Consider the following 26,332-nt stretch of genomic DNA (forward strand, 5'->3'; position numbering starts at 1 on the left):
ATACAATGTCAAAAGATTTGAAGACTTCCTGCGAGGTTCTCGCCTTGATAATTTAAACACTGTAAAAGCAGAGGAGAAAGCAACTGCTAAGCAGGTCTCCAATAAAAAAAGTGCTTAGTCCTTTAATGCAAACTTACACATTTTTGTATTATTCTGGTGGTTGAAAACCAAAGCAAAACATCACAGCTTAAAAAAAAAGACAAAACCCACACTTGTGTTTTTTGCTTAGGATTTTAATGTCCTAGGAGAAGGGTTACCTTCTTGCTTTGGATCAGTCATTGTAACATTTTCCTTTCGTCTCCTGAGCATGTTAGCTAGCTGATAACATGGCAGAACCCTCAGGACAAAAAGGTAGATGGTGTCAGCTCTGCTAATGCTTTCGCTGATTGTCACTGACAGGATGAGAACATCACTGTGAATCCTTAGTCCCGTCCTTGATGCCTGCCTTTGCTGCTAACCCAGAGGAGTCTTAAGATAGCTTTTAATGTATTGTTTATTTAAAATCAACAAGTCATCTTTTTTCTAATCTCCAATTTATTATTGCTCTTTCTGCTTTATAAACATATATATAAAGCAAGCTGTGTGGTTTCCTGTCTGTTTTGTTGCTTTGGGTGTGCATAGAACATATAAATTGGGAACAAGAAGGAAGGGCTCCAATAATGAGGAATATCCTGCTTTTATAGTAAGTTTTATTTGCCTTGGTCCCTTTTAAAACAGTCTTCTAATACACTTATTTTAAGGTAATATCTACACCGGTACTGTGGATGGGAAGCTGTGGATGATCAGTGGTGACCGGCTGCATTTCATTACTCACATGGGGAAGGATATGCCTGAATGTGGTGAGCAACGGTTTTGATGCGAAAATGACAACAAACTTGTTCATATAAATGCCACTGAATGAGAAACTGAAGTGCTATTTTAGCCACTGTTAGTGTTTTCTGATTCTTTTATGCCTACTGCCACCACGTAGTTTTTCCTGATGTAGGCAGGGTTAAGACATAATGGCACACTTCTCTAGCCCTTGAGACTGACTTGGATAGGCTTGCCATGGTTTGCCATTTAAATAAAGAACAATTTTATAGCAGTCCTCCTATATAAAGCTTTTTGAGGGTGGTCTAAAGACATGATTTACCCAATTATTTTCCTGCTCTCAAGGTCAAAATGTATTTTATAAACCTTTCAAATCTTACAAAGGAATCAAGAGAGTCACAACAGCGTGCCCTGGTACCATCACCAGTAACTGGGCTGCAAGGTTGCATTTGCTTTCCTTGTAAATGAGGAAGACAAACACTGAATTTTTTTTGGTTTTATCCTGTTGCTTTTTGATGAATCAAGCAGGCCTGAAAGGCCATTGAAATAGTGGATTGGCTTTAGCCTGGTTCCCTAAAAACATGGCAGTTATGTGGGTGCTTTCAGCTTGTGTCACTGATGTGGTACAGCTCCAGGGAGTTGTAATACATGTTGTCCTTTGCTTACTGGAACACTGTGTATTTCGGAAGACGGCATCAGGTCACAAAACTGTAGGGTGTCAAGCTTTACTAATTTAAGTGCTCTCAGGAAAATTATTCACTGTAAAATATTGAATGTATTAGATCTGTCTTTCATAGTTTTACCTGAGGATTACTTAGAGGATTCTCATGTGACCTGTGGAACTTGGGCCCCTCAGCTGAAGGGAAGTAGCTAAATCTTTCCTAAAAGCGGTTTTTCCTCCCATCTCTTACTTGGGGGGCATAAATAAAACAGCAGCTAATCCATTTGCCTTTACTGATTTAGTAATCCTACCGGTTCTTCAGTCATTTTTAAAGTTGTCTGCAAAAACAGAGTAGAGCTGAATTTCTCTGAAGGTTGGGAGCAATTTTTTTCTCAGGTAACAAGGAACAGAGAGGACTAGATTGCCATTATACTGTCAGTTCCTTTGCATGTTACTTGTAGAGACAGTTTAAGGAAGCTTTTAGCGATCTGGCTTATTCAAGGATGATAGTTAAGTGCTTTTCAGCCTTTGCTTTTCGGAATCTTCCTTTTGCCAACCTCCTGGTCTTACACTTCTTCCGATTCATATCTCAGGAACTCCAGACTATGAACCAATATGTGGCCGGCCCCACGGAGTCCGAATGGATCAGGATGGTAACTTGATTGTGGTGGATTCCTATTTAGGCCTGTACAAAGTCAATCCAAGGACAGGAGAGAAAACCCTCCTGCTATCGAGTGAAAAAGGTGATGCTACAGTTGGTGGGGAAGTAGATTGAGCTTGGGTTTGGTCGTCGTGCTTATATATAAATGGGAAGAGCAAGGCACTTAGATCAGTTGAGATCGGTACTAGTGAGCGTGGGGACTGGGCCAGACTGAAAGCCCATCATTCGCTTTATATTTTTGAGATTTGTTTAAAAAATAGAAGAAAAGAAAAGCAGTGATGTTTGTCAGATGCTTTTGGTTTCGTATGTGTTACGCTGGGCTGCAACCTGAACATACTTTCCCGCAAATGAAAGTAACTTGGAGTTGGACTTTAGCTTGGGACAACTTAAGGATAGCATTAACTATGAGATTTGGAATTGAAATGTCTGAAGTTTTAAGCTTGTGTGGATCTGAATAATTTTCAACACTCGGTGGTTTTGTACTTATTTTAACTAGTAGTCATTTTTTTTAACCAGGTGTGGATGGACTTCCTTTCAAATTTCTAAATGGATTAGAAATATCAAAGAAAAACTTGATTTATTTTACGGATTCAAGTAGCAAATGGGAAAGACGACATCACAAATACGAGGTGAGATGAGGTAATTTGTGGCCATTTGTTCAGGCAGCGTAAGTGTTAACATTTGTGCTGGCAGCACCGTGCACCAGGCTGCAGAAGAGACAAGCTTTTTGGACTGTGCCTATGTCTTTTAGCCAAGCACGCTATGAATGCAGCATGTTCAAGCCCTGAGGCAGAGGATGGGCTGAGATATTCTGTAGCTGCTCTTCTGGGGGGGTGGGGGAGGGTGGGGGGAAGGAAAAAACCTCCCGGTGTGATTACCCAAAGAAATTGTCATGTGATACATGCTGTAAAAATCCGGAACGTGGTGCTAGTTTCTCTCTGCTGTCTGCCTACAGGCATGGTCTTACACCGCAGTAAATGCAAGGTAGCAAATTGGTGCTGTGCTTGAAGGTATCTTTTCTGTGTAGTCTTTCAGTAAAACTGTCTAGAACAAACTGTTCGTAAAGCTGAAATCCAGTGAGGCCACAGACATAAAGTTTACACTGAGTCTCATCTTTACTACCAGAATTGTGGATAAAATTAAACAAGGAGAAAAATCACATGAAGGGAAATATATTTAATTTAAGGGGTGGGAATTGAGATCCAAGTTATTAAAGGAAAAAAAAAAAAAAGAACAGTTGAAATCTCTTACGTGTTGCTTGCTGTTTCTTAAAGCTATCAGAATTACTGTTTGGTAGCACATCTTCTTTGCCATTTAGTATTTCAGACTTGACAAGGGTTTGCCAGTACAAATGACAAACGTAAAGGCAGTTTCCTCTTCACAGGACTTATGTGTATAGAATTGAAAGCTGCCTTGCAGATTTTTAGCAGAAGAAACTTACTCGTATTATTTCCTATCAGAAGTAAAATACCAGCTGTTTACTTGCCTTAGCAAAACACTCGTGAATGCTTTCCGGTTTGGTTTGAAGAAGTTGTAATTGTTCACAGAAGCCCGGCAGGCCTCAATGTTTTGCTAAAGCAGGAACTGCAGAATAAAATATTTTGAACTCTGGGCTTTATAACCTCCACGCTCTTCTGTTTTTGCAAGAATGCTGCAATCAGCCTGGGAAACGACATGAACAGAATCCCGTGCTCCTTTAGCGGTGCGAGCTCACTGGTTTTATAAAGACGCCATCTGCCATTCTGTAAAGCCTGCTTTTATCTCATTTATGTTAATACAACTTCTGAATATTTTCTGTTCTAATTGAAACCAGGTATTTTGATAGCCTAGTTTTTCATTAGATGTATTGATTAAGGTAATCGAAACAAACCGTCTTGGTCGCCTCTTGGCCTATGACCCTGTAACAAGAACAGGAAGAACGGTGCTCGGTGGCTTGTACATGGCAAACGGGATCGCGCTGTCTCCCTGTGAAGATTACATATTAATAGCAGAAACCAGCATATGTAGAATTGTGCGGTATGTTAAACATCATTCTCCTCCTAAACAGAAACGTTTACGTGTTAGTTTATATTACATATTTTTAGTCAATTTGTAGACATGATTTTCATGTTCTTATTTTTCTGTTTTTCCTTTTCTAAAAATGTAAAAAACTGAAGATGTGCGGTTAAGAGGGTTGCTGTTGGAAACTTAGTCTACATTATTTTTTTCTGTAGCAAGAGTCGCAGCTTTTAGTTAATTCTAGGTAGAGATTAACAGTTGCTCTTCCCACTGCCAAGTGGTTTTTTATCCCTCCTTCCTGACATACCGGGCCCTGATTCCCTCAGACTCAACTACAGTTATCCCAATGACTCCATTGTTACAGTTACAACAGACCTCAGCAGACAAGTGTCAATACATGATTATGATAATTAGCGTAACACCCCATTTTTCCCATTTTAAAGGGAGTCAGTGGTTTAACAGTGTTTTATTTCATGAAAGCTCTAAAGCCAATTTTAATATTACTTTTCATTTAACAGGCATATTTTGTATGAACAGGTTTTGGTTTTTTTTTTCTGGAATAGAATGGGGGGGGGTATTGTTTATGTTACATGTAGAAAGATGAGGTTTTTGACCAATCATCATTACTCAAGTTTAGTCCCTGTTTGCATTTACTATTTCCGGCAGAGTCCTTTTCTGTATTTTGAAAAATTCCTTGCATGAATGAAAACGATGGACCTTCTAGGCTGTTAAGCTTGCTGTTATTTTGCAGCAGCCACTGTAACTCATACACAAAATTCCCTTTTTGCAGCTACTGGGTGAATGGAACTAATGCAGGAAAAAAAGAAGTCTTTGTGGACAACCTGCCTGGGTACCCTGACAACATCAGATTATCAAACACAGGCTTATACCGAGTTGGAATATCTACTACTCGCCTGCCTAGTTTCTTTCCTCCTTTTCTGGATGCTTTAGGACCGTATCCATTCCTGAAGAGATTTATTGCAAAGGTAACTTTGACGCTGTGTAGTATTAACTATTCGTGTCACAAAAATGTTAAAAGTATGAAAGAACACATTGTTCTTCATTAGGACATGCAAGAGACAACTGCTTTGTCACTAACAGCCAGCATCCCAATACATACTAACTTTGATTTTTCTGGAACATTTGAGGATTGGTTTCTTTTTTACGTATTAAAACACAGCGGTTTTATGTTGTGATAATACTGAGAACCCACTTACAAAGTAGAAAAATCAGTACTGAGAAAAGCAGTCCATAGCTGCAAGCTCTCAGTCCCCTGTTTATAGCAACATGATATTGTCATGGCAGGTCAAGAACCCTTTACACGACATAGGAGGATTCTGCTATAGGAATTAAGCTCTGCAAACTCATTTTTGCCAAGCAAGGGTCATGGTTATGATTAACCATGCTACTTTTCCTAGGAACCGTTCTGCCCTTTCCCTAGAACTTGCACAGAAAAAACATGGAAGTGGGTGATTCAGTTGTGTTCCATCAAGTCCCTCTTATGCCCATGTTAGTCCCTCTTACTCTGTGATTAGGAAACGGGCGGCTTTTGGCAGCTGGAATAAGTTCAAACACCATCCTCCCCTTCATGAGCAAGCAGGCAGTGACTGGACTTTAAGATTAGCGAGCAATTACTGGACTGCCAGCTTTAGACACAGCCCAGGGGATATTATCAAAAGATTAAGTGACAGCTTAATCTGACTTGAGCAACATCTGGAAAGCAGTATCTTAGCGCTGCCATTTCTTTCTAGTCATACCGGTCCAGGTGACTCCTTTATCATTCTACAGCATTTTTCTTCACAAACATGGCTTGTTCTTAGAAATTAACGACAAAGGAGACATTGTGGCAAGCTTCCATGACCCTGATGGTAGCGTCACTTGGGCTGTCAGTGATGTCTTTGAGCACGATGGGAAGGTGTATCTAGGTAATACAGAGCTGCCTTTTCTTGTGGTGCTGCAGCAAACCTTATCATTTCCATAAGCTGGAGCATCAAAAGAAAAACGGCAGCATTGTTTCAAGCAGCTGTTAAATATTTTTCTCTGCTTAATGGAAGACTGAATGAGAAACAAAACTGATACCACCCCGTTAAGCAGAAATTAAAATACGACGCAGAAATACTTGTTTTAGAAGCTTGTGAAAGCCTCGGACTTAGATAGGCTAAAGGTACCAAACCACCTTGCTCTGTAGTTCAGAAAAGTGTTACATATTTTTTAACAGCTACACAGAATCATCCAAGGAATCCAACTCTCAGTGGCACATATCTTACTGCTGCTCACAGTTGCCATTCTGGAAAAAGCCTTATGCAGGATTTTATTCTTCCCCTTTCCCAAAGGCAGAACACACAGCTTTTAATTATGAACAGCAGTTTCTCCATTGTCTCTTTTGCTGAAGTTTTCCATCTATTCAACTACATCAGTTTCTGGGGAAATATGAGCAAGTACAGCTTGCACTTAAATTTGTTCCCTCACCTCAGTGTTTCTTCCTGGTGCAAAGCAGTCATGTGTTGTCTTGCTAAATGCTGTACCGAAGGTTCCCTGTGACCACAGAAAAGTTCACTAGCGGCCACTGTTAGACAGCAGGGCAATAAGCAGAGAACAGCCTTGTAAGTTAGGAAGTCAATCTTTAGAAACGTGACACAGCTTCATCCTTTGGAAAGCTTTAACTGAAGTTCAGTAACAGAAAGATGATAGGAAGTTTGATAGGCAGTTTATTTTTTCTTTCCCAAAAGTGCAGCAGTGAACAGGGTCCTCTGGAAGGGCACTTTCTAAATAAACGTTCAGAACAGCAGAAGTTAAGTACGCTCACAACATGCTACAGCAAAGTATGCTCACATACAGAGAGAGTACTACAAACAAAATTCATTTTAATTGAATCACAATAAATGACAGCTGTTTCGTTATGACAAAATACTGTATTTAACTTGTAGAATCAGCCTTAAATTTAACTTGACTGAAATGGTATTATACCTGCTTTGGGTGTGTGTTTGCATTTGTGTGTCCCTGTTACAGCTTTATTCCTCAAAATGAAGCAGCCCGATTTACTGGGCCTGCTCTGGGTAAGCATGTAGTGGCTGTATTCACTTATGCTGAAGTGATGATACTGCATGGCTTTTGGTTTAGGATCATGTAACTAAAGTTATTAACTGTATTTCTCCCTGTATAATATCTACTTTACCAGACTGGATTGTTAAAATTCACAGCTCTGCTTTTGATAATACAGATTTTAAAAAAATAAATCACATTTTACCTAAACCCAACTCTGTACGGGTAAGGCCCTTTCATTTAGCCTCCAGTGACAAGGTACAGATACAGCCACGGTCAAATAGCATATGAAATGGAATATCCAGGAAGACCATTTAGTTTTAAAATCACTCAGCTGGGAATTAGATCTGGATAAGAGTCAAAGTTCCTTCATCGCAGTCTTTTAATCATCAAGGATAAGAATTAACACTGTTTATTCAGGGTGGTAAAAATACTCAGAATTAGCTGCTTCGCGGAAATAAGACACCTGACAAGTGACAACAAACTCCTCTACAAGCAATGGAAGGGCAGGTAGCTGTTGGTTCCTGTTCTTCCTACAAGTACATCCTTCTGCTGAACAGTTCTTAAGTCTTCATCAAAAAGTGTGAGTGAAGCAGCTATTTTCCTGAACCACTGTTCTCTTTTTGGTTAAGTCAGGACTGACCCATTTCATTCTGAATTTCAATTTTATACAACATGTACTACCTATGGCAGATTTCAGGTACAGTGGGGTTCTCTGACAGGGCATGTGTTAAGTTATTGAGCCTAGTTACAGACAAAATGCTTTTACAGGTGTGTGCAGATGGCAAGTGTGTTAGTTTGGGTAAAACACCTGGTGATACACACTGCACAATCCATACCAGTTCTGTCAACTTTCATGTTAGTTATTAGGCAAAAAGTAAATCATTCGAAAGAGAATTTCCTTGTTATGGCTTAAGATCACTTTAAGAAAAGATGGCATATGCATAACAATTTTTTTTCTATTAAGAAGCGTCATAATGCACATTACTTGCACTGAAACTTAACTCAAGTAGAAATTTGACCTATGACCTAGGTTTGATAGAACTGTTGAGGGTTTAATGTGCAGCCATTGATGTATTTCACTCTAGCCTCCATACAGCTACCAAAATAAAGTTTAAACAAAGAACGTGTCTAAGTTGCTAGAATTATCCAAGCAAAATGCTACATTAATGAACTTTAGGTTTAGCTCAGTGTGTAACAAAACACTTGAGAGCACGAAAACAACTTTGGTTTTGTTTTTAAAGACAAAAAGAGAGCCTGAAAGGTAGTGATGGGCAATACTAAGGCTTGAGAAACAAGTAGGATAAAGCTACAGTTGTAGTGGAGGGGGAAAAAAAAAAAAAAAAGTCCTGAGTATTTGAAAGCATGTAAGTAGTTTGAGAGTATCCAGAAACCCTCTGCATTTATACAGATGCTCCATCTGAAAAGTTACTTTTCAAGTGATTTTTTTGTCTCCAAATATTTGGTCACTAGAGATCTGAAACAATGAGTTAGATCTGAGGCAAAAGCTCTACAAAAATCTAACCTGTAGGCCATCACAGAAGTTTGCAGCTCTAAGCTACATGAAGGACAACTCCTGCAACTTCAGAATTAAAAGCAAAGAAAGTTCAACTTAATCGTAGCATTGCTTGTATCCAGTTTGTGGATCTGTGCACCCCGGTCTGCACCGTCACAGCTTTGAGAGAGTCATACGTTGTTGCCTACTTAATGATTACTTAGTAGAAGGTTTTATGTGACAGGAAGCCAAATCATCATGCTCTCCCTTTGGGTAAAAGATCGCAACTAACTAACTAAAAACTAAATAGTTGTGCCACAGTTTGTTTGACAAGGGAAAGATTATCTTGCCTAGTAACAGTTGATTTGCCCACAAGCAACATGAACTTGTCTTGCAAAAGACAGACGATTCAGTGTTTCTAGAAGGTGTTTTGCCGGTGAATCCATACAGAAGTTATATGCTAACGCAAATTTGGGTGTTCTTTCAAGATTTGGAAAGATGATGATACTTAAGTTTGGGTGCAAGTGATGGTTGCATTTCAGATGAGCCCCACCCGAAGACAGATGCATGACGTCAGTCCTCTGGTGTGAAGGCCACTTACTGCGGGTTCCAAGCAGTTATGTCTCGACCAAAAAGCAACACTCTATGAAGCACTCAAACTGCCTAAAATAGCCCTCTTAGCCTAACTTCTAGCAAGCAATGATTTATTTATTTTTTGGCTAGTTTGCTCTCCGAATAATTTACCTTCAAGAATCTAATCAACATAATATGTTAGACAGTTCAAGATGTTTGGAGGCTACAGACAGATCAACTCTACTGTGGTGCCCTGTTTGTTCGGGTTCTTTTGGTGGATTTTTATTGTAGTATTACTTCTGTTCATGTATTAAAACAGACTTAAGAGTTAGCTCAAAACACAGGCACGCTTATTTGAATACTCGTTAGTCTCAACACTCTTGTTTAACTCACTAGGAAGCCTATATTAAACCCTAAGAGTTTTTTCAGTAGTACATAGGAACCCATTCCAGCATTTCCAGCTAGAAGGAGGTTGAAATTACATTCTTCTTTGTAAGCTACCAAAGCCATCCTACAAAATTCATTGGTCTCATCTGAAGTGGTCTCGTTGAAAGAGAATATTTACCATACGGATTTTAATTCTGCAGAAGACACTTGCTAGTCCAATCCTACAGTTCTGACTAACGCCTTCCTACACTATTTTGGGCTAGTTTGCTATTGGCATCAACAGCTTTGAGCTCGATACAGGAAACCTATAATTAACCATAGCTTTTAAGACAGCCTGTGACACTGGATATGGGTGGGCATTACTGTGCAATAGCACCTGCCTATCTAACCTGACTCAAATACGCGTTTATTGATTTTTTTAGAACAAAATAAGCTGTTCAGATTCATAGGCATAGGTTCACCTCTGTGCCTGTGATATGAAAAGGTATTTGAAAGACAAAGGTGGTAATCAACTATCTGAGCAAGACAGATTAGCTGTGTCTAACGATTTAGAGTTACAGTTCAGCTGTAAAATATACATATTGCACAAGGCAACCAGCTAAAGACGAGGGGTTTTCCTCCACGCGGGGTTTGAATAGCCCATTAGAAGTCTTCCAGCTGCGATCAACGAGAGTTAGAGACAGACCTGCTGCAGTCACTGGAGAAACTGGTCAGTGGGAGCTGATTGCAGGAGGCTCTCAAATGCCTTGCAAGGACTGTGCAGAAAACCTCCGAGCCCGAACACCGTGATTGCTGAACATGAGCCGTGGGTCAAACCTGTACCTGCAGAAAGGAACGGAGTCCGTGTGAGCCCATGGCGGCCAATGCTTCTAGAAGCAGCTTATCTCCAGAATAGCTCTGGTGCCAGGCGACATGCGTAGTCGCTTTCTTGCGGTAGGGACGATCTCTCTACGTATTACAGCGGGTGAATTGCAACAACGCGCAGCTAAGGAGCTGATAGTCTCCAAAGAAATAAATACTAGCTACAGCATACCAACAGCATATCGGCTCGTCTAGCATCAAGCATTCAGGAGAGGCGCTCTAACAGAAAGCTTTGCTGCCTCAAATTACAAACTTGTGAGGCACAACTGCAAGGATATTTTCAATAGTACTTTAAAAAAGCTTCGGTGCAAATGATCACTGACTGAATTTTGAGGTAAGAAGTGCTATTTACTTACAGCAGCTGACCAGTACATATAGCGTAGGTCCTGCATGAAACATTCTTTGCTAACAGCATCTCCAGGAACGAGCATAGCGAGTATTTGGGAAATTCCTGCCTACAGAAACCTGCAGAGCTTTCCCTTGTTTGCAGGCAAACCTGAGGTCACTTCTCTCTGACTACTCAGCACAGCTGTAAGCTTCAGCTATTCTAAGTCAACCACGGCTGACAAGATTAAAGTAGTAGTATTAATACCATCAAGTTATACTTGGTAGGTCACATTAAAACAGAGATTAAAAAATAGAAGCATCAAGAAAGCATCTCTATTAAACAACAGTATGTATGTCAGTAATACTATGTTCTGTCACAAATAGCCTCTACAAATGCTTCATTTTAAAAATATAATCATTAATTGAACCAGTGTTTACCCGGGATCGAAGACACCTGGTGTACGGCAAGTTGCTCCGGAACAGGACTGCAGCATCATTAATCGATAGTTCATCTTTTCCAGAATTTCTTGATCAATTGTTTTAGCAATGTTATTGATCTGGTGTGGATCCGCAGTCAAGTTATACACTTCCACAAACACCTGGAGAAGAAAGTTCCTGCACTGTATTAACTCCTAAATGCTAATTAACATTTAATCCCATTATTTGGGAAGAACACTATGACAGCATATAGTCTTGAATGTTATTTTCGACGACATTGCAGCATCCCCACGCACAAGCCATATTTACCAGGTGGCTAAATGGTCAAAGCCAGGACAGCGTGTAGATAAAGCTAAAGGTTTGTGATAGTACAGTATTGTTGGAAAAGGTTTTCTTTCCACCTGAAGTACTCATCTGCTACACTGCAGATTTTTTCCTAACACAGAGATGGAACCCATCTCATGACTGTAAGACCACAGCAAGAGGCCATGGCCAAGCTGGCTGTCTTTTCATTAATCGATCTCAAAATACACAATTTCATGACCATCACAGCACCATCCTGTGCTCATCAGGTACTTCCGGCTCTCAGACAGGCACCTTGACTACCTGTGCAAAACATGCTGATAACATTAAATACAGCAAAGCATGCTGTAATCCTAATACAAGACGGCTTTTTTTTTTTTGGCATGCTTTGAGAAGGTTTGTCTGGAGGATTTTAGGGCAGAGTTGTTTTTTGGTACATTAAATCTCTAAACCATTTTGTGGGACAAAGACTAGTCAAGCGTATCAAGAATTCAGCTGAGGTTTTGTCTGTGCTAGATAGAGTGGGAGGCACGACTGCAGACGATGTTGATTATAACTGGCTGGGTTGTGTCTAAGCTAGATAAAGAAGATCAGGACAGACTTTGGTTGCAATCTTGCTTGTAAGGTTCACTGCAAGGTTTTAAAAGCCACGTTGCTGCATCTTCCCCAATACTGTTAGTCTTAATTTAGCCAACCCAGGTAACATGAGTGACCCAGAAGTGCTACAGCCATACCTTCTTACTGGGGGGGTGGGTGTGTAAGTGACATGAAGTGTATTATCAGATTAACTTTGGCGTTTACTTTTACAAGGAAAGCTGCAACACTCATTTTAATTTCATCATAAATTGTCAGAAAGTGGAAAAATGAAGGGCAGGGTCTGCTAATCAGCATCTTGGTCTCCTATAGAGTCACTCTTGCTGTCTTACTGCAAAAGCCACCTTGTGGGATTTACTCCTCTGCTTTAAGTTGTTCACTGTAGACTACCAGAAAAATGTTGTGTGTGGTGGCATAACTGGGGATACCTGCTGCTAATGCATTTATTGCACGTCGGCTGATGATGCAGTTTATTAGATTTGTGACCCGGTTGCCTCACACACAACATGCTCTCTGGAGCGCCTCTGTGCAAATGGGCACAAGTAAAGACCAGCCCTGTAATGCACCAAGTTCTGTGCGTACAGCAGGTGCTCCGCTAGCAAGATCTGAACAGCTTCTGAGGCAGGGACATTATGTCCCTTATCCCCAAACAACTCAAGATAAGGTTAGAGACCTTTCTCACAGTTGTAACTTAAATACTTGTTTTGCCAGGCAAACATGATCAGCCTGGGATTTCAGTTCTTCCCAAGGAAAAGAGTTGCAGCTGAACGTAAGAACAGCAGAGGTACAGAGTAACAGAAAATACTTGTCATACAGAAGACTCTGCCACATGGAATTAGGGTAGGACAGAGAGCTGAACCCAGCCCCAGCACAGCTCCCTGTGAGGCTGTTAGGCGATACCAGGAGGCAATAATCATAGTTGAGGCTATTGTCCCTTCCTCACTCCTCCTCCTTTTTTTTCTTTCCAGAACCCCGCCAGAGTTTTGGTCAAACATTCTCACCAGTAGATAAATACTTCACTGTTTATCCTGCAGGCAATGCTAGTCTGCTTTTTGGAGTACTTTAGGGAAACCTTGAGAGCAGATCAGAGTGCAGACAGTCGCTAGCACATTGTGAACAGTTAACAGACTTACCTCCCGGTCATCAAATTCACAGTACTGCAGATCCCAGGACGTTGACAGTGTCCTTACACAAGCATATGTGTTGTTATAGGAATCTTCACAGACACAGTCTGGGAAGCAGTGCTGTGAGGCGAGCAGGGAACAAAGGTGTCAGAGCAGGAAAAAAAACAAAAACAAAAACCACCTAGCAATCCTTTTCCTAGAGTCTATGCCAGCTCAAGTCAACTGCAGGTAACTGATGAACACCAGGATCTTCGTCTAACACCTGCAAGTCTCCACTGGGTATTTTAAGCAAAAACTCTGCTTTTCCAAATTTGAGAAAGTGTCCTTAATGAACTCACCGTGATCCAGTGCATTTTGTCTGGGAAGCTACTGTACATACACTGAGGAGAACAGCACAACACACACTACGCTGAAGACGACACCCGTGGGATGCTTTACTTGAAGCAAACTGTCTTTCACTCAGGAAGTAGCTAGTGACTTAAATAATAGTTACATATAAGAATTGTGTGATGAGGTCATTGCAAGTTTAGCGACAACATGTCGTCACTGCTACACACTTTGCCAAGCCCACACCTTCCTGCATATGTCTTCAACCCTGAGGCCCTATAGATTCCCCTTGAAAGGGTGACTGTGTTCTGTTCGGTCATACGGACCCATCAGTTCTGCATGGCTGGATGTCTCCCTCTGATCCTTAAATGCTGCACATGACCTACACAGCTAGCTCCTACTTAGCAAGACACTGTGAGCTTACTCACAGAACCAGGTTAGTCCACACAGCAAACAGGACCGTGACACCAGGTCCTAGGCCAGGACAGGTAGGATCACTGCCGTTGTAGCCTTCTCCTTGGTACTCCACCAAGAAGTCTGATCTCCACGTCACGTTTTTGTCTCCTCTCTAGGACAAGAAGTTAACACGACTCAGTATTCGCTGCACTGCGAAACAGAAGAGATTCTCTGTGCCTGGTGTAACACTGCTCACTGCTTACAAGGCACTTTGTGACACAGTCCCTAGTTTGAGTCAGTCTTAAAATAACATTCAACCTTACGTTAGAAGGTCTCGTGTAGCTGGAAGACAAGGATCCAACCCAAGAAGTGCAAAACCCTCACAAGAAGGTGTACTAAAGTACTACCCTGAATTTATAAAGAATCATGCAATAATACAAAATAGGAGCCACATGGCCAGATGCTACTATGTCACAGACAAGATCCCTGTAACAAGGCTGTTTCTCTTTGGTTTATATCAGACTACTGCAACAGATGGAAAAAGATACCCCTGGCATAAGAAAAGATAAACAGCTTTAAGAAGCAACTAAGTTTTAAGCTGCTCTATTTGTAGCTGCATTTTAAAAGACAAGAGGGAGAAGGAATTTTAAATTTAATACACAGCACCATCACAGGCAAAACACAGCAGAACAGTGAGTTTCACAGTTTTGATTCCGTCAGAATTTAAACTAGATGCCTTTTACCTGCTTCTGTCTAAAGAACAGCTTAAGGTTTGGATACAAGGTTTTAAAAGCAAAGCAGTGTTTTAAATCTGGATGATCTCCTACGTTTCCAAGTAAGCTGCCTTCAATTTATAGACTAAATTTAATTAAAACTAAAAGGATCAACTGCAAGCAGCTTTATTTAAATAGGCTTCTGCTCACTTATTGGAAAGGTCAGGTTTACTTTATAAAACCACACACATTTTCCCCAGAGTTTAGGGGGAAACACTAGTCCTACTGAAAACTGAGGCAAACCAAAGACTGAAGCAAGAGCCGACTGCTTTTCTCCTATGTCTAAGCTGAGAAACCCTAAGGAAAAGGGGAGGGAGGATGCAAGGTGGAAACAACATACAGCCTTCAAAAAAAGGAATTGCTACAAATTGCAGGATTAGCCAAAGGATGACACAACTTTCTGTTACAAAATGACTACAAAGTTGTAGGGCTTATCAAAATACATCTGCGTTTCAACAGCTTGCCTACTTTTTTCACTAAGCTATGAACATCCCGTGTGAAAATGCCATCCAGGGAAGAATCTGGGTTATGCGTCAACCCAGTCTATCGAAGGAAGTAGCGTTCACTTTGAAGAATAACCCCTGCAAGAGTCACGGGCTACTATCCTTGTCCGTTTACTTACCAACAGCGGCAACAGCGACATCCCATCCATCTGGGTCTTGTTCAAGTCATAGCCTGCGATATCCAGGATAGTGGGACCCAAATCGATATTTGCCACAAGCATCTGCAGGGTGAGGAAAGCTTACTTCAGAAGACCAGAAGCTAACAGATGTAATGAGACTTCTGTATTTTAACTACTTGTAATTTTAGGTATACCCAAACGCTACTTAATTTCATTTTTATAGGCTAGCGGGCCCTGTAACATTCACAAACAATGGCAGGGTCTTTGGAAAGTGAGCTTCACACCTCGTTTATTTCTGTAAATCTACTGATTCAAGCAAGAGCACAAAGCTTTTTAGAACGAGGTCTTTGCACTTTCTACCACTCCATATGTTTAATTTCATCGATACAGATATATGCAGGAGGATAAATTGTTACCTAACGTTGATAACAGGGAAACAATATTAAAAGTAAATCCGTACTCTGCTTTCACTTTTTTCTTACCTTGTTTGTCTGATTTGGTTTTATTCCTGGTCCTCGAACTAGCAGTGGAACTTTGATATCAAACTCATACAGCTGCCGTTTGTCTATTGGCAAAGAAAATTGGCCTATGCAATACAAAATGGAAAAGTGTTAAATGGCTTCTTGTTCTGTGTGTTAAGAGTCTTGTGTTACATAATTTCCAGCAACCACTCTTTTAAGACGCCAGAAGTTGTTCTTATCCTGACCTACACTAACAGAGGATAGGAACAAAAAGCTTCAAAGTATAAGCTGTATCTTAAAGCTTAACAGCTTAGATACAGCATTTTCAGTTGTACAATGTGATACAGGCAGGTCTTTCACTGATTAACTCTTCCATGGCAACTCTTCCTACAGAACACAGAGACCCTCCCTCCATTTCTGTCCTCCTTTTATGCATACCAGGATTCAGTGGTAGAGATTAATGCTAAAAATTGCAACCAAACAAAAACCAAACAATAAAAATCCCCAAACACCCCACACCGTAACTCCAGATTGTTCTGCAACTCAAATCAGTACTTCTCCTGTCTACAGGAGGCAGCTGCTGTTCCCATTCTCTGGAGTGGCCATGAGGGTGAAATGTTACACGATTCCTGGATCTTCTACAAATGTTTAGTAAGCAGTAAAAATTTTACCAGTGTGGAAGCCATTGTCCGATGTGTAAAAGATGTACGTGTTGTCTAGTTCTCCATTCAGTTCCAGTTTCTTCACTAGTTTCTCTATTAGGTCATCTACTGACAGCAGAGTTTGCCACCTAAACAGAAACACAGTAATTCATATTAGAGTATGAAAAATTCAGAATGATTCTCACTGCAAGTGGAGCATTTGTATTCTGCTTCAAGTCAATGTATGCACGGTAAGTCGATTATTTTGCTTGCAAATTCTGAAAACAAATTTCATAGATTACTACACTGTACTATTTGAAGGCTGCAATTTAAGATAGAAACGGACTTTTTGTCTTCAGTTCTTGTTGATTTTGTTCTGTGGTGTCTGAGAAAGACATCAAAATGCCGATTACTTCTTATCTGGAGACAGTCAAGACCAACTTCAAAGCAACACAGTGGCGAAGAGTCAGTTATCTCCTGCAAGGTCGCTTGTTATTAGTTTTTTATATCTAGTTTTATTATGAAAATACAAGACTGCCATGAACTTTGTTGTCTACATGGGATCCTTTCTCCTTGAAAGCTACACCAGCTATTTTGTATTACTCCTGCAAGCAGTATCAGGATCCCTTAGTCCGGTGTGTCTAAAGCCTTGAAGAGCTACAAGTTATTCTTTCCTTTGTTATGGGGTCTGCCATTGAGACAAGTGACTGCTTCTGATAAGTCAGTAACAAGCCTCCACAGACTGGTATTACACTGAATTAGCTGGAGTTATTTGATTTTTGGATCCTGTTGTCTCCAGGCTTAATTTAAGATTTGTTGCATAATTTTACCTTCATGTTTTATAAAGCAAGAGCCTGAAAGAACTCTTTCAGAGCTTTTAAAGAAAATACACCTACAGTGTAAACAAATACCTTTCTTTTCTGTTAAAAAGGGGAAATCTTCATGTCACTGCCCACATGCCCTTTTGTAAAAAAGGATCAAGCACCCGCCGTGGCCAGTCAGCTATTCCCATGTAAAAAGACCACAGACTAAGAGCAAAGGTTAACAAATCAGATTAGCTGGCAGGTAAATCGATCACATTTGATGTACATCTTTAAGAATCTGGAATTCAAGTGAAGTAGAAGGTAAGGTCATTTTTTAGGAAAACCTGTCATGCACTGAAAGAGAAGCTGTAGAGACACCAAGCACGATTGGTTGTTTTTATGATAAATGATGGCAGCATTTGGGAGCAAAATATTTCTGAACTGAATGACAAGTTTCTTTGCAAAAGGTAAACAAGTCAGGCGTGCTGAGGCAGATGCCAGAGAACTCTTGCAGGTAATTTGACCTCTACTGTCAGACTTATGATAACCCTTTTAGAAAAATAACCTTTTCTTTTTTTAAAAACAATGAAAGTTCTGAGTAGAAATCTTAAGCAACAAAAAAATCCTTACCGCTTTCTATAAGCATCATCAAGAAACTGTATTGAAGAGTTAGTCATTGGTGTCTTTGCTTGTCGAATTAACCAGTGCTTGTTCTAAGGAAAAAAGGCAAGAAGATTAGTGTAGGAAACAAGTCCCAGCTTTTATGCCTTTCTTAAACCAGTTACAACAGAAATGTTGTTCAGGGTAAGACATCCACGTGATTCCTGTGAAATAGCCAGGCGATGCTATCAAACTGACCCAACTCCATTTTTCCCTCTTGGTTCATGTAAAAAAATGTTGCCAGCAGAATGTGAACATGGCTGTGCTCCGATTTTGTGGAAAAAACACTGCATGCAAGAGCAGAATACATGACAGCTCCATCACGCTCAGCCCTTGGTGAGAAGAAAATAGCTGTGGATCTTTTCAAAGCAGTCCAGGGAAGAGATTTGTGATAGGAGCTAGGGAAGGCTCTCCCAGAGACAGAAGTCTGAGAGCCTGAGACAGGTCCAATGGAAAAAAAAAAAAAAACAAAACAAAAAAAACAATCTAGAGGACTGAGCAGCATTGTCAGGTTGGTATTAGTGGGGAGCAGAATAAAGGAGAAAGTCATGTCAGCGCAGCTTTACACTTTTTCATTTAGTAGGTCAGAGGTGACCCTCTCATCACCCTCAGCTTCAGCCTGTATTTAGCTGGTCACTCCTCTCCGTAGAACCTCTCATTTATGCAGTTTCCCTCCCATCACAAGCGAATGACTCTAAACAGGCTCAGACGTAAGGGACTCACAATGAAGTGACTCATATCTCCTGCAATTATTCAGTTCTCCTGTTTTCTGTTCTTATAGACAGAAAGAAAGATTTTGGCATGCAGACTTAATACCATGTCCAGTTTATTTTAATTCAGATCTCTCTTTCATAGCAGTTGTAAAACAATTCTCTGGCGAGATGCTAAGTCTATTGCAGCAAGAAAACTCCCAGCATAATCAAAGACCAAACATTCTAGGACTTCCGTGTTGGTTGAAAGGAAAAAGTAATGAAAGACATCACAAACCCCCTCCCCAGCTTAGAGAAGTTCCTCAGAGAACAAAGGAGCCGGCAGCATCACCTGTGCACCGGCCACCTTTCACAGGAGGTGGGCTCAGGAGAGGCCCCCTGTAAGGCGCAACCATGCTAGGTAACTCAGGCGGGTAAGTCACCTCGTGCAGGAGCATCTTCCTCTTCTCTGGAGTACTTTGTTCTTCCTACCTTTCTCTAAACTTTCAGGAACTTCGCACAGCACCTAAATGTCTTTGTGGATTCCAGTAAACTTTATATTGACTTGGAGTCCTCAAATCTGCTTCCTTGTCAGTCCTCGCCAAGTCTCTTTCACCAGTTACAAGCAAAGCTGTCCACCAATCCTGCTGCTGCCCTAGGTCCCATTCTCAAAGAAAGTTTAGGACACCTTGAGACAGCATACCATATTTTGCCAGCAGAATCTGAACATGGCTGTGCTCCGATTTTGCGGAAAAACACACTGCATGCAAGAGAAATACCCGACACGTTGTCTTAATCGGCTTCTCTCAGAACAGCTTAGATAAACCGCTCATCTGGGCCATCGGTACTCCTGCTTGGGATACCAGACAGCTACCTATCACTTGATGTGGTTCATAGCTGAGGATCCTAAGCAGAAATTAAAGTGCGCATCACCGGCCGGAGTCTGACAACACCTTAACGCCCGTTTTTCATGCGGAAATTCTGCCTAGGTGGCTCCGTTCAGTACCCCTTGCCCACGTACCGTATAAGGAAGCTAGGCAACGTCCATTTAGGAATCAAGACTGTACAACACAAGACTGTCTAGCAAGCATTACAACATCAGTGACTTGAGAGTCTGAGCCTACGTACGTGTTTATTGCTATTGCAGGAATTGCGCTTGCCCTAGAAAAGAGCAAAGCTCAAAGAAGAGTTAGGCCTCAAGGCCACAATGCTGCCGATTACAGAAACGCACGCTGTTAATGATCGTAGCTATTTTGTGTCTAGGAAGAAGGGCAATGCTAGTCTTTTCCTATTGTGAAACCTAGTAAAACTGCTGTACCTGCAGATATTAACTACCAAACATTAAGTCTGTTATTTTGCTTTGTGTTATAGAGGCATATGCAGAGCTTTTGCTCCACATAAGGGAACTCCCACACTGTATTTTTTGGCTAGCTGCTGACTTTGCTGGTCAAGTTATTTCTGGCTTGCTATTTTAAAAGCATTCAGTTATTATAGTAATGGAGTCTTAAGACAACATTGGGGATCCTTTTATGGAGGAAAAATACCCAGTCTGAGTCCCACTCCCTAGTTTGAAAACATAACAGGTTGGGCTAAAGTATTTGTTACTGCCTGCAGCCCTTTTCTCCCGTTTCATTCATGTTTTTGTATCATGCCGATAAGCACATGGTCATTTTGCAAGCTACAACCCTCAGCTAAAACCAAGTTTCACCCTGTACTACACGAGTCACAGTGACCTTAGAAGAGGTATCACCAGGCTCCAGATAGGCAATGTTGTCTCTTAGTCTTAAGATTAGGAGCAAATCTTGAAGAGAATCGGTTGAACACTGAACCACAGTGAGCTCATTATTTTAAACGAATTGAATCAAAAATACAAAACTTGCGTAAGTTAAATATTTCACCAGATTAACTGTTTGTGACTTTCACTTATTGGCAGAGTAAGTAGCAGCGGATTAGTCTGAGCTAGACCGTATTTGGCCAAGTTTACTGGCAGCAGAAGGCACTGCCTTGTCACATAGACGCCTGAACGTTCATAACATGAGGCTCACCAACTCCAGTTACGGGATATTTCAACAAATGAAAGGCACGATCCCAACGTCCTTGGTGACCCTGGGCCCTGCGGTTCGTGATTTCATGAAGTCCTCTGGTTAGCCTTGTCACCTAGGGGCAGCTTTGCCACGAGTCAAGTAACAACCACCCGTCCACATGAGCAGATGTGTGCAGGGGACAGGGCTCTCATCATTCTTCACCTGAGCCTTCATGTAGCACCCTACCGGCGTGTTCTCCTGAACACGCCGAGAGCAACAAACGAACATTTTAAGCTTTTCAGAACAGTCTGGAAATTGGACAAGGAATTAACTTTTTTCCCCATGTATCAATCCTAATTCCACTGTACTGCTTTATCACTTCTGCCACTATGTTATTTTATTTATAAGATATTGGTATGCAAATGTCTCAAAGTCACAATTTACATCTCTTGCCCTGAAAGGCTGATTAATATAACTAAACAACCAGTAGTCCTGGTACTTCTCACTGTTTAAACTTAACATGCAAGTCAGGATCATTGCCTGCTGCTCTCACAGACTGGTAGAATAGCCTATTCAGGTTCTTGCCAGTCAGCTTACCTTTCCATGAATATTAAAATTGCTGTTTCTTGGTGCACTGACATTCTGAAAGCTCTTCGTATACTGTGGAGCAGCTGTCCAAGGGGAGTGCGGTGCTGGGGTTGAGATCATCATAAAGAAAGGTTCAAAATTAGATTTATACTCCAAGAAGTCCAATGACATGTTGGCCTGTGAACAGTTTTGTTGGAGAAGAAAAGTCATACTTCCAAAGGGAAATGGCAAGTACTTCAAAAAATCCAAACCAGACATTCATAACTTATTTAGAGCTCAGTAGTACTGGGAACGTTGAAACTACTTCAGAAACTTACTGCTTGCTCATCTACAAGTGTCCAGAACAGTCACTAAAAAAATCCCAAGCGTTCACATTTGTTATAATTTGTCCCACATCTCTGAACAGCTTTCTACTGAAGACCTTTGCGTTATTTAGACCTTAGAAAGCTCATCAAAAGTTTGTGCGTATTCCAAGTATCAACAAAGTGCACCAAACCTCTGCTTTCATCAAGTAAAATTGGAGCTTCCTTCAACACAGCCCGAGTCTTTCTGGGGCTCTCGGATGCCATTCTCCTGCCTGATAGTTCCCAGTTTAGCAGCTTCATTTGTCTTCAGAAATAGCAATAGTTCTGAAAAAGTTTTTCAGCCCTACTGTTTATAGCATATGCTCATTCTGTGGCAAGCTCCCCGTTTCTAAGAGGTGTCACATTTCTGGTGGTGAAGCCGGAAGCTCTAGTGGAGGAGAGTGCCAAACCCCACTCGCTCATGCCACTTCAGTGCACTTTTGTTTTCTTTTCAGCCTATACACAATTTCAAGTAGCAAGTTAGAAGAGATTGTGAGTTCCATTTTGGCCTTCCCTTGGTCAGCCTTTGAAATTAAAGCTTCAAAGGTATTACTCACAGAGGAGTTCTTCACTATTCAGATCTTGCAACATCTTCCTTTCCTGTCTGATTAGTACACCCCATTTTGGATACCCTTTTTTTCCTTTAGAAGAAACATCACACTAGGAATTCCTTCCTCTTCCTTCCTCCTAATTTCTACATCTAAGTGAGTAGGGCTGGACTTCAGATATACGACAACAGCGTTAACGGAGAGTAAAGAACAGTGTGATGCTCAAAAACCTGGTTCAGAAACCAGTATGACATAGGTAAACTCATAGAGGGAGTCAACTTAGATTTTGTTAGGAGCTTAAACTGCAACATGTCTCGACTGCAGTAGCCAGATACAGGTGTTCAGAGTCTTAATACCAGGCTTAGGTACCCAGATGTCCTTAGTCAGGACAAGAAAGCTTGTGCATCACACCAAGCAACACAGGAACTCTGCATAAGCAATTTACTCCTGCGCACTGCCCATTGAGTTAATTAAACTCAAACGCTAGCTCTGAGATGCTGAATACATATTTGGCGACTAGAGGCAGAAGGCAAAATGCAATGCACTGAAAACCATAATACACCACTGTATCAACAGGTAACATGCCACAAATAAAGAGGTTTATGCAGCAATGACCTGTCGGTCAAAACGCTTACGAGCTGCTAAAGGACCAAAAAAGCCAGTGCCATGCCAGTAATAGGATAGTCTCACTTCTGGCTTATCAATTCTAATCTAGCTTTAGACAGCGTAAATCTAAATTTAATCAGACAGCTGTTCAGTACCCTCAGAAACATCAATCAGTTCTGTTCCTAGTAAGCAGCTGTCTGCGTTCAAGAACCCACTGGAATGAAACTCATTAGGGTCTCAATGGAAGACGACAAATCGACTGCATGAGGGGACTCCTCTGAGAGGAATTTTCCTGAGTGCTGCATGTGAGCTCCCAGCACTACCAACTCGTACACAGTAACAGCACGTCAAACCAAGACTCCAGCTTGGCAGGAGGTGGAAACACCTCCTCCCCCACAAAAAACACCCTCCAAGCTAATACTACTTGCTAAACAGGGCCTCGAGAGAGCTAAAGTAACTCTTCCAACTTTCCTTTAAGTATTTGGTATTTTTATTACCTCTCTTTACTTTAAGAGGATAAAGAGGCCAAAGACTCCCCTGGTGAGCTATGCATTCTGGTATACGTTGCCCTCACACACTATGACGGATCGATTAGCCTTTGATATTTCCAAGTTATCAGTTTGACTAGTTAGGAATTCCAAGATACTGACACGACATAATATCTAACAAACAAAACATAGTGTAGTTATTTTCACATGCTTAACTTCCCACTAAAGTCTTGGCCCAGTTAACCTGTTACAGAAGTTGTGTATTGTAATGAAACACATCCTTCTATGAAGTAATTTAAGAAATTGCCTACATGCATCGTGCTCTTCATGCGCCGTGGCAGTCACTATTAACCTCTCAGTGAGGCTACGGGCGAGCAAATGGGCAGCTGGAATCCCTTCCCTCTCCCCAGCTTGTACAAACTTGTCATTTCTAAATATATCCAGAATCTTGCTCTGCTGATTAATGCCCACCCACCATCCTGACAGCACAACCATATATTTATGAACTAATGCAGCCTAACAAATTATCAACTCCACCCTTCCCCAAACCCCCAGCATAAGGTGTTATCGGGTCACAAGCAGCTTCTGTAACAAAATTTCTTACCAGTACATCTGTCAGATAATCTACACTGTAGTTCTCACCATGCTTTCCTAAAAAAAAAGAAAATTTGTGTGCATGTTTATACAAGGGGCCACGTACATTGATTACTTGAAACAATCAAAATGAGCTGCCAACAAACATTTCTCAAACACGTTACAAGCACGTGTCACAAGGACACTGCAAGAACTCTCAGAACTGGTCTCCAACAACAAAACTCATGTTACTGTTACTTCATATTGCCTTGGCTTTACAAGTCGGGGCCTTTCCCCAGGCACCTCAGTAAGAGTAGCCTTTGTGAAAGCCAAGGATCTGACATGCAACAGAGGAAAAAAGGGCAGAAAGTTTGCATTAAGTTGTTAGATGCTTTTTGCCTGCTCTTTCATGACCAGCAAAGTTTGAACACAAGTTGGATTACAAAGCAGCCAAAACTGAGTATTTTAAAAAAATAACAGTTACATACCAAAGCATACCAAAAACTCCATCCAGGAGGGACATGACCTACTCCCCCTGCATCCTCTGCTCCATACTGAAAAAGACAGACCATGACTCACAGTTTCAGTTATGATGAATGAACGTGAAACATAATTCCTAGCTTTCACGTGCTTTATTCAACACTAATCAGAAACTGCATTAAGCTAAACTTGATTTCAGAATGGAGAAAACCAAATATATATGCACATATGTATAGCCTGTTAAAGAAACCAGGGTCAAATAACTAGAAAGACAGTAACTGAAAGCTTGGCATTCAGCAATAAAATTTAAATTTTACTCCTCGTTCTACTCTGCACATGAAAACAAGGAGAGATCCTGGAGAACATACAGTACATCTCATCAGGTGGTGAGAGGCCATCAAAACACATGTGTGACAAGACACTCTTAGGCTGTGTGGTAACAGTTCACAAGGTACTAAAGAAAATTTCACGTAGACCAACAGCTTCCATCATCCTCCCCTGAAAGGGGGTGCGAACTTCAAGCCATGCTAGCCTCTTGTCATCTCAGCACCACATAATCTACAAGGACTAGCCTTTAAGCCAGCAAAAGAAGGAAAGTAGCTGCTGAATCAGCACCAAACTCAAAACAGAGAGTGCCTCAGAGCAACACAACGGGTTTTCTCAGGGCTGCCCTCTCCCATCTACATGGCTCGCCTAACTGCAGGGACAGGAGACTATGCTGAGTCAAGGGATGCTCAGAGGAAGCCAGGTAAGTTTCCCTTCCCTTAGCTGCCTCGGTAACATCAGCAGAAACAAATTTGTGCCTGGGTATGAAAATTCATGTTCCGTTGTTCTATTATGCCACCAGCATTTTCCAGCAAGAGATGCAAGGAAAGTAATGCCCTTACGAACCCTGTAACTCACCTAAGTCCAAATACAACTCCATCACACAAGAGGAACACCTGACCTTAAAGCTTTCAGCACTGAATTTTACAGCTTACTGGAAACTACAACAAACCACAACTTAGTTAAAAACAGAAAAAAACAAAAGCAAACGTGCACAAGTGATTCAATAATAAAGTGTCGGGTAACCTCTGTAAAGAGCTCTGATAACACCTGTTCTCCCAATGAATTCGCCTCTGTGGACATTTAGTATTTAAAATACCGTATTAACTGCTAAAAAGAAAATAGTCCTCTGATTCAAGGGGATGTTATCAGTCAGGAATATTGAGAAAAACCGATTTTGTCTTCAGCGCTATTCTAACATCGTGTCTGGTCTGGCACTGGCTTGATGGCGTTCTTCAATACCACACAGCAATCATCTATCCGTTTCCCCCCATCATCATGTCTAACAACTAACACATCTGAATATACTAAACAAGCCTTTGGATTCCACCACCACATTAAAAGTTAATTTCACAATTAACTTTAAAAAACATTCAGGCACCTACAGAACCCGATTTTAACCAAGTTAAGCTAACAACTTGAACTCTTCACCGTATTTATCCCATCTCAGCAAAGAGAGCTGCTCATCCAAGTAACGCCACTTTAAACATTTTGGGGACCCACCACCAGCTACAAATACAAAAATCACTGAACGTTTTAGAAAGGTGGACAAACGCAAATGAACTGCGTCACGGTAAAAAAAAGACGCACAAAGTACCTCGTTCAAGTACTTTCCAGCAAAGAACGTTTGATAACCACACATAGCTTTGAGCAGCGCTGGGAAGGTGTATGGTTCTTGAATCTTCTGCCATAACTTGCTGCTACAGTTTCCTTCCAGAGTGTTATTGACCACATGATGATTATGTGGATATTTTCCTGTTAAAATGCTAGCTCGGCTGGGACAGCACAGTGCACTGGGAACGTACTGGAAAGACAGGATGAAGAGATACGAGATCGACACTGTAAAACAGTTTTTCCTCATAACATCGCTTTGAGATACCAGCTCATAGGTTGATTAAGAAGTTGACCAACATTAAAGCATACTCCTTTTTAGGCACAAAGAATGACATCCCAAGTATTTTCACTAGTGGAAAACTGCAAATGAAACATC

General features: G+C 41.0%; 2 protein-coding genes across 2 annotated transcripts in view; one reads left to right on the plus strand and one right to left on the minus strand.

Annotated features, from left to right (window-relative positions):
• The first annotated feature begins 568 nt into the window (after positions 1-568).
• LOC104122207 (adipocyte plasma membrane-associated protein-like) lies at positions 569-8,518 on the plus strand. Its single transcript, XM_035889928.1, has 6 exons — positions 569-839; positions 2,065-2,214; positions 2,649-2,761; positions 3,988-4,148; positions 4,921-5,116; positions 5,896-8,518. The coding sequence occupies exons 1-6, from the start codon at positions 779-781 to the stop codon at positions 6,109-6,111; spliced, it is 897 nt and encodes a 298-aa protein (XP_035745821.1). The 5' UTR covers positions 569-778; the 3' UTR covers positions 6,112-8,518.
• An 860-nt stretch (positions 8,519-9,378) lies between these two features.
• Positions 9,379-26,332, minus strand: part of GNS (glucosamine (N-acetyl)-6-sulfatase) — a 17,705-nt gene continuing 751 nt past the window's right edge. The window contains exons 2-13 of the mRNA XM_009634306.2: positions 25,940-26,146; positions 24,275-24,371; positions 23,849-23,895; positions 21,268-21,435; positions 17,928-18,010; positions 16,525-16,643; positions 15,875-15,978; positions 15,393-15,494; positions 14,062-14,169; positions 13,284-13,394; positions 11,254-11,414; positions 9,379-10,449 (exon numbers count right to left, since the gene is read on the minus strand). Coding sequence (XP_009632601.1) covers positions 10,365-10,449; positions 11,254-11,414; positions 13,284-13,394; positions 14,062-14,169; positions 15,393-15,494; positions 15,875-15,978; positions 16,525-16,643; positions 17,928-18,010; positions 21,268-21,435; positions 23,849-23,895; positions 24,275-24,371; positions 25,940-26,146 — 1,392 coding nt within the window. The 3' untranslated portion in view covers positions 9,379-10,364. The remainder of the gene's footprint in view (positions 10,450-11,253; positions 11,415-13,283; positions 13,395-14,061; positions 14,170-15,392; positions 15,495-15,874; positions 15,979-16,524; positions 16,644-17,927; positions 18,011-21,267; positions 21,436-23,848; positions 23,896-24,274; positions 24,372-25,939; positions 26,147-26,332) is intronic.

This window comes from Egretta garzetta, unplaced genomic scaffold, assembly GCF_000687185.1.
Source record: "Egretta garzetta isolate BGI_Z169 unplaced genomic scaffold, ASM68718v1 scaffold792, whole genome shotgun sequence".
Taxonomy (NCBI): Eukaryota; Metazoa; Chordata; class Aves; order Pelecaniformes; family Ardeidae; genus Egretta; species Egretta garzetta.

Excerpts from the sequence above, each read along its gene's own strand:
- LOC104122207 (XM_035889928.1), top strand. The coding sequence starts at position 779 with ATGATCAGTGGTGACCGGCTGCATTTCATTACTCACATGGGGAAGGAT. Across the intron at positions 2,762-3,987 it reads GACGACATCACAAATACGAG|GTAATCGAAACAAACCGTCT; the intron begins GTGAGATGAGGT and ends GTATTGATTAAG. Across the intron at positions 5,117-5,895 it reads TGAAGAGATTTATTGCAAAG|GTGACTCCTTTATCATTCTA; the intron begins GTAACTTTGACG and ends ATACCGGTCCAG.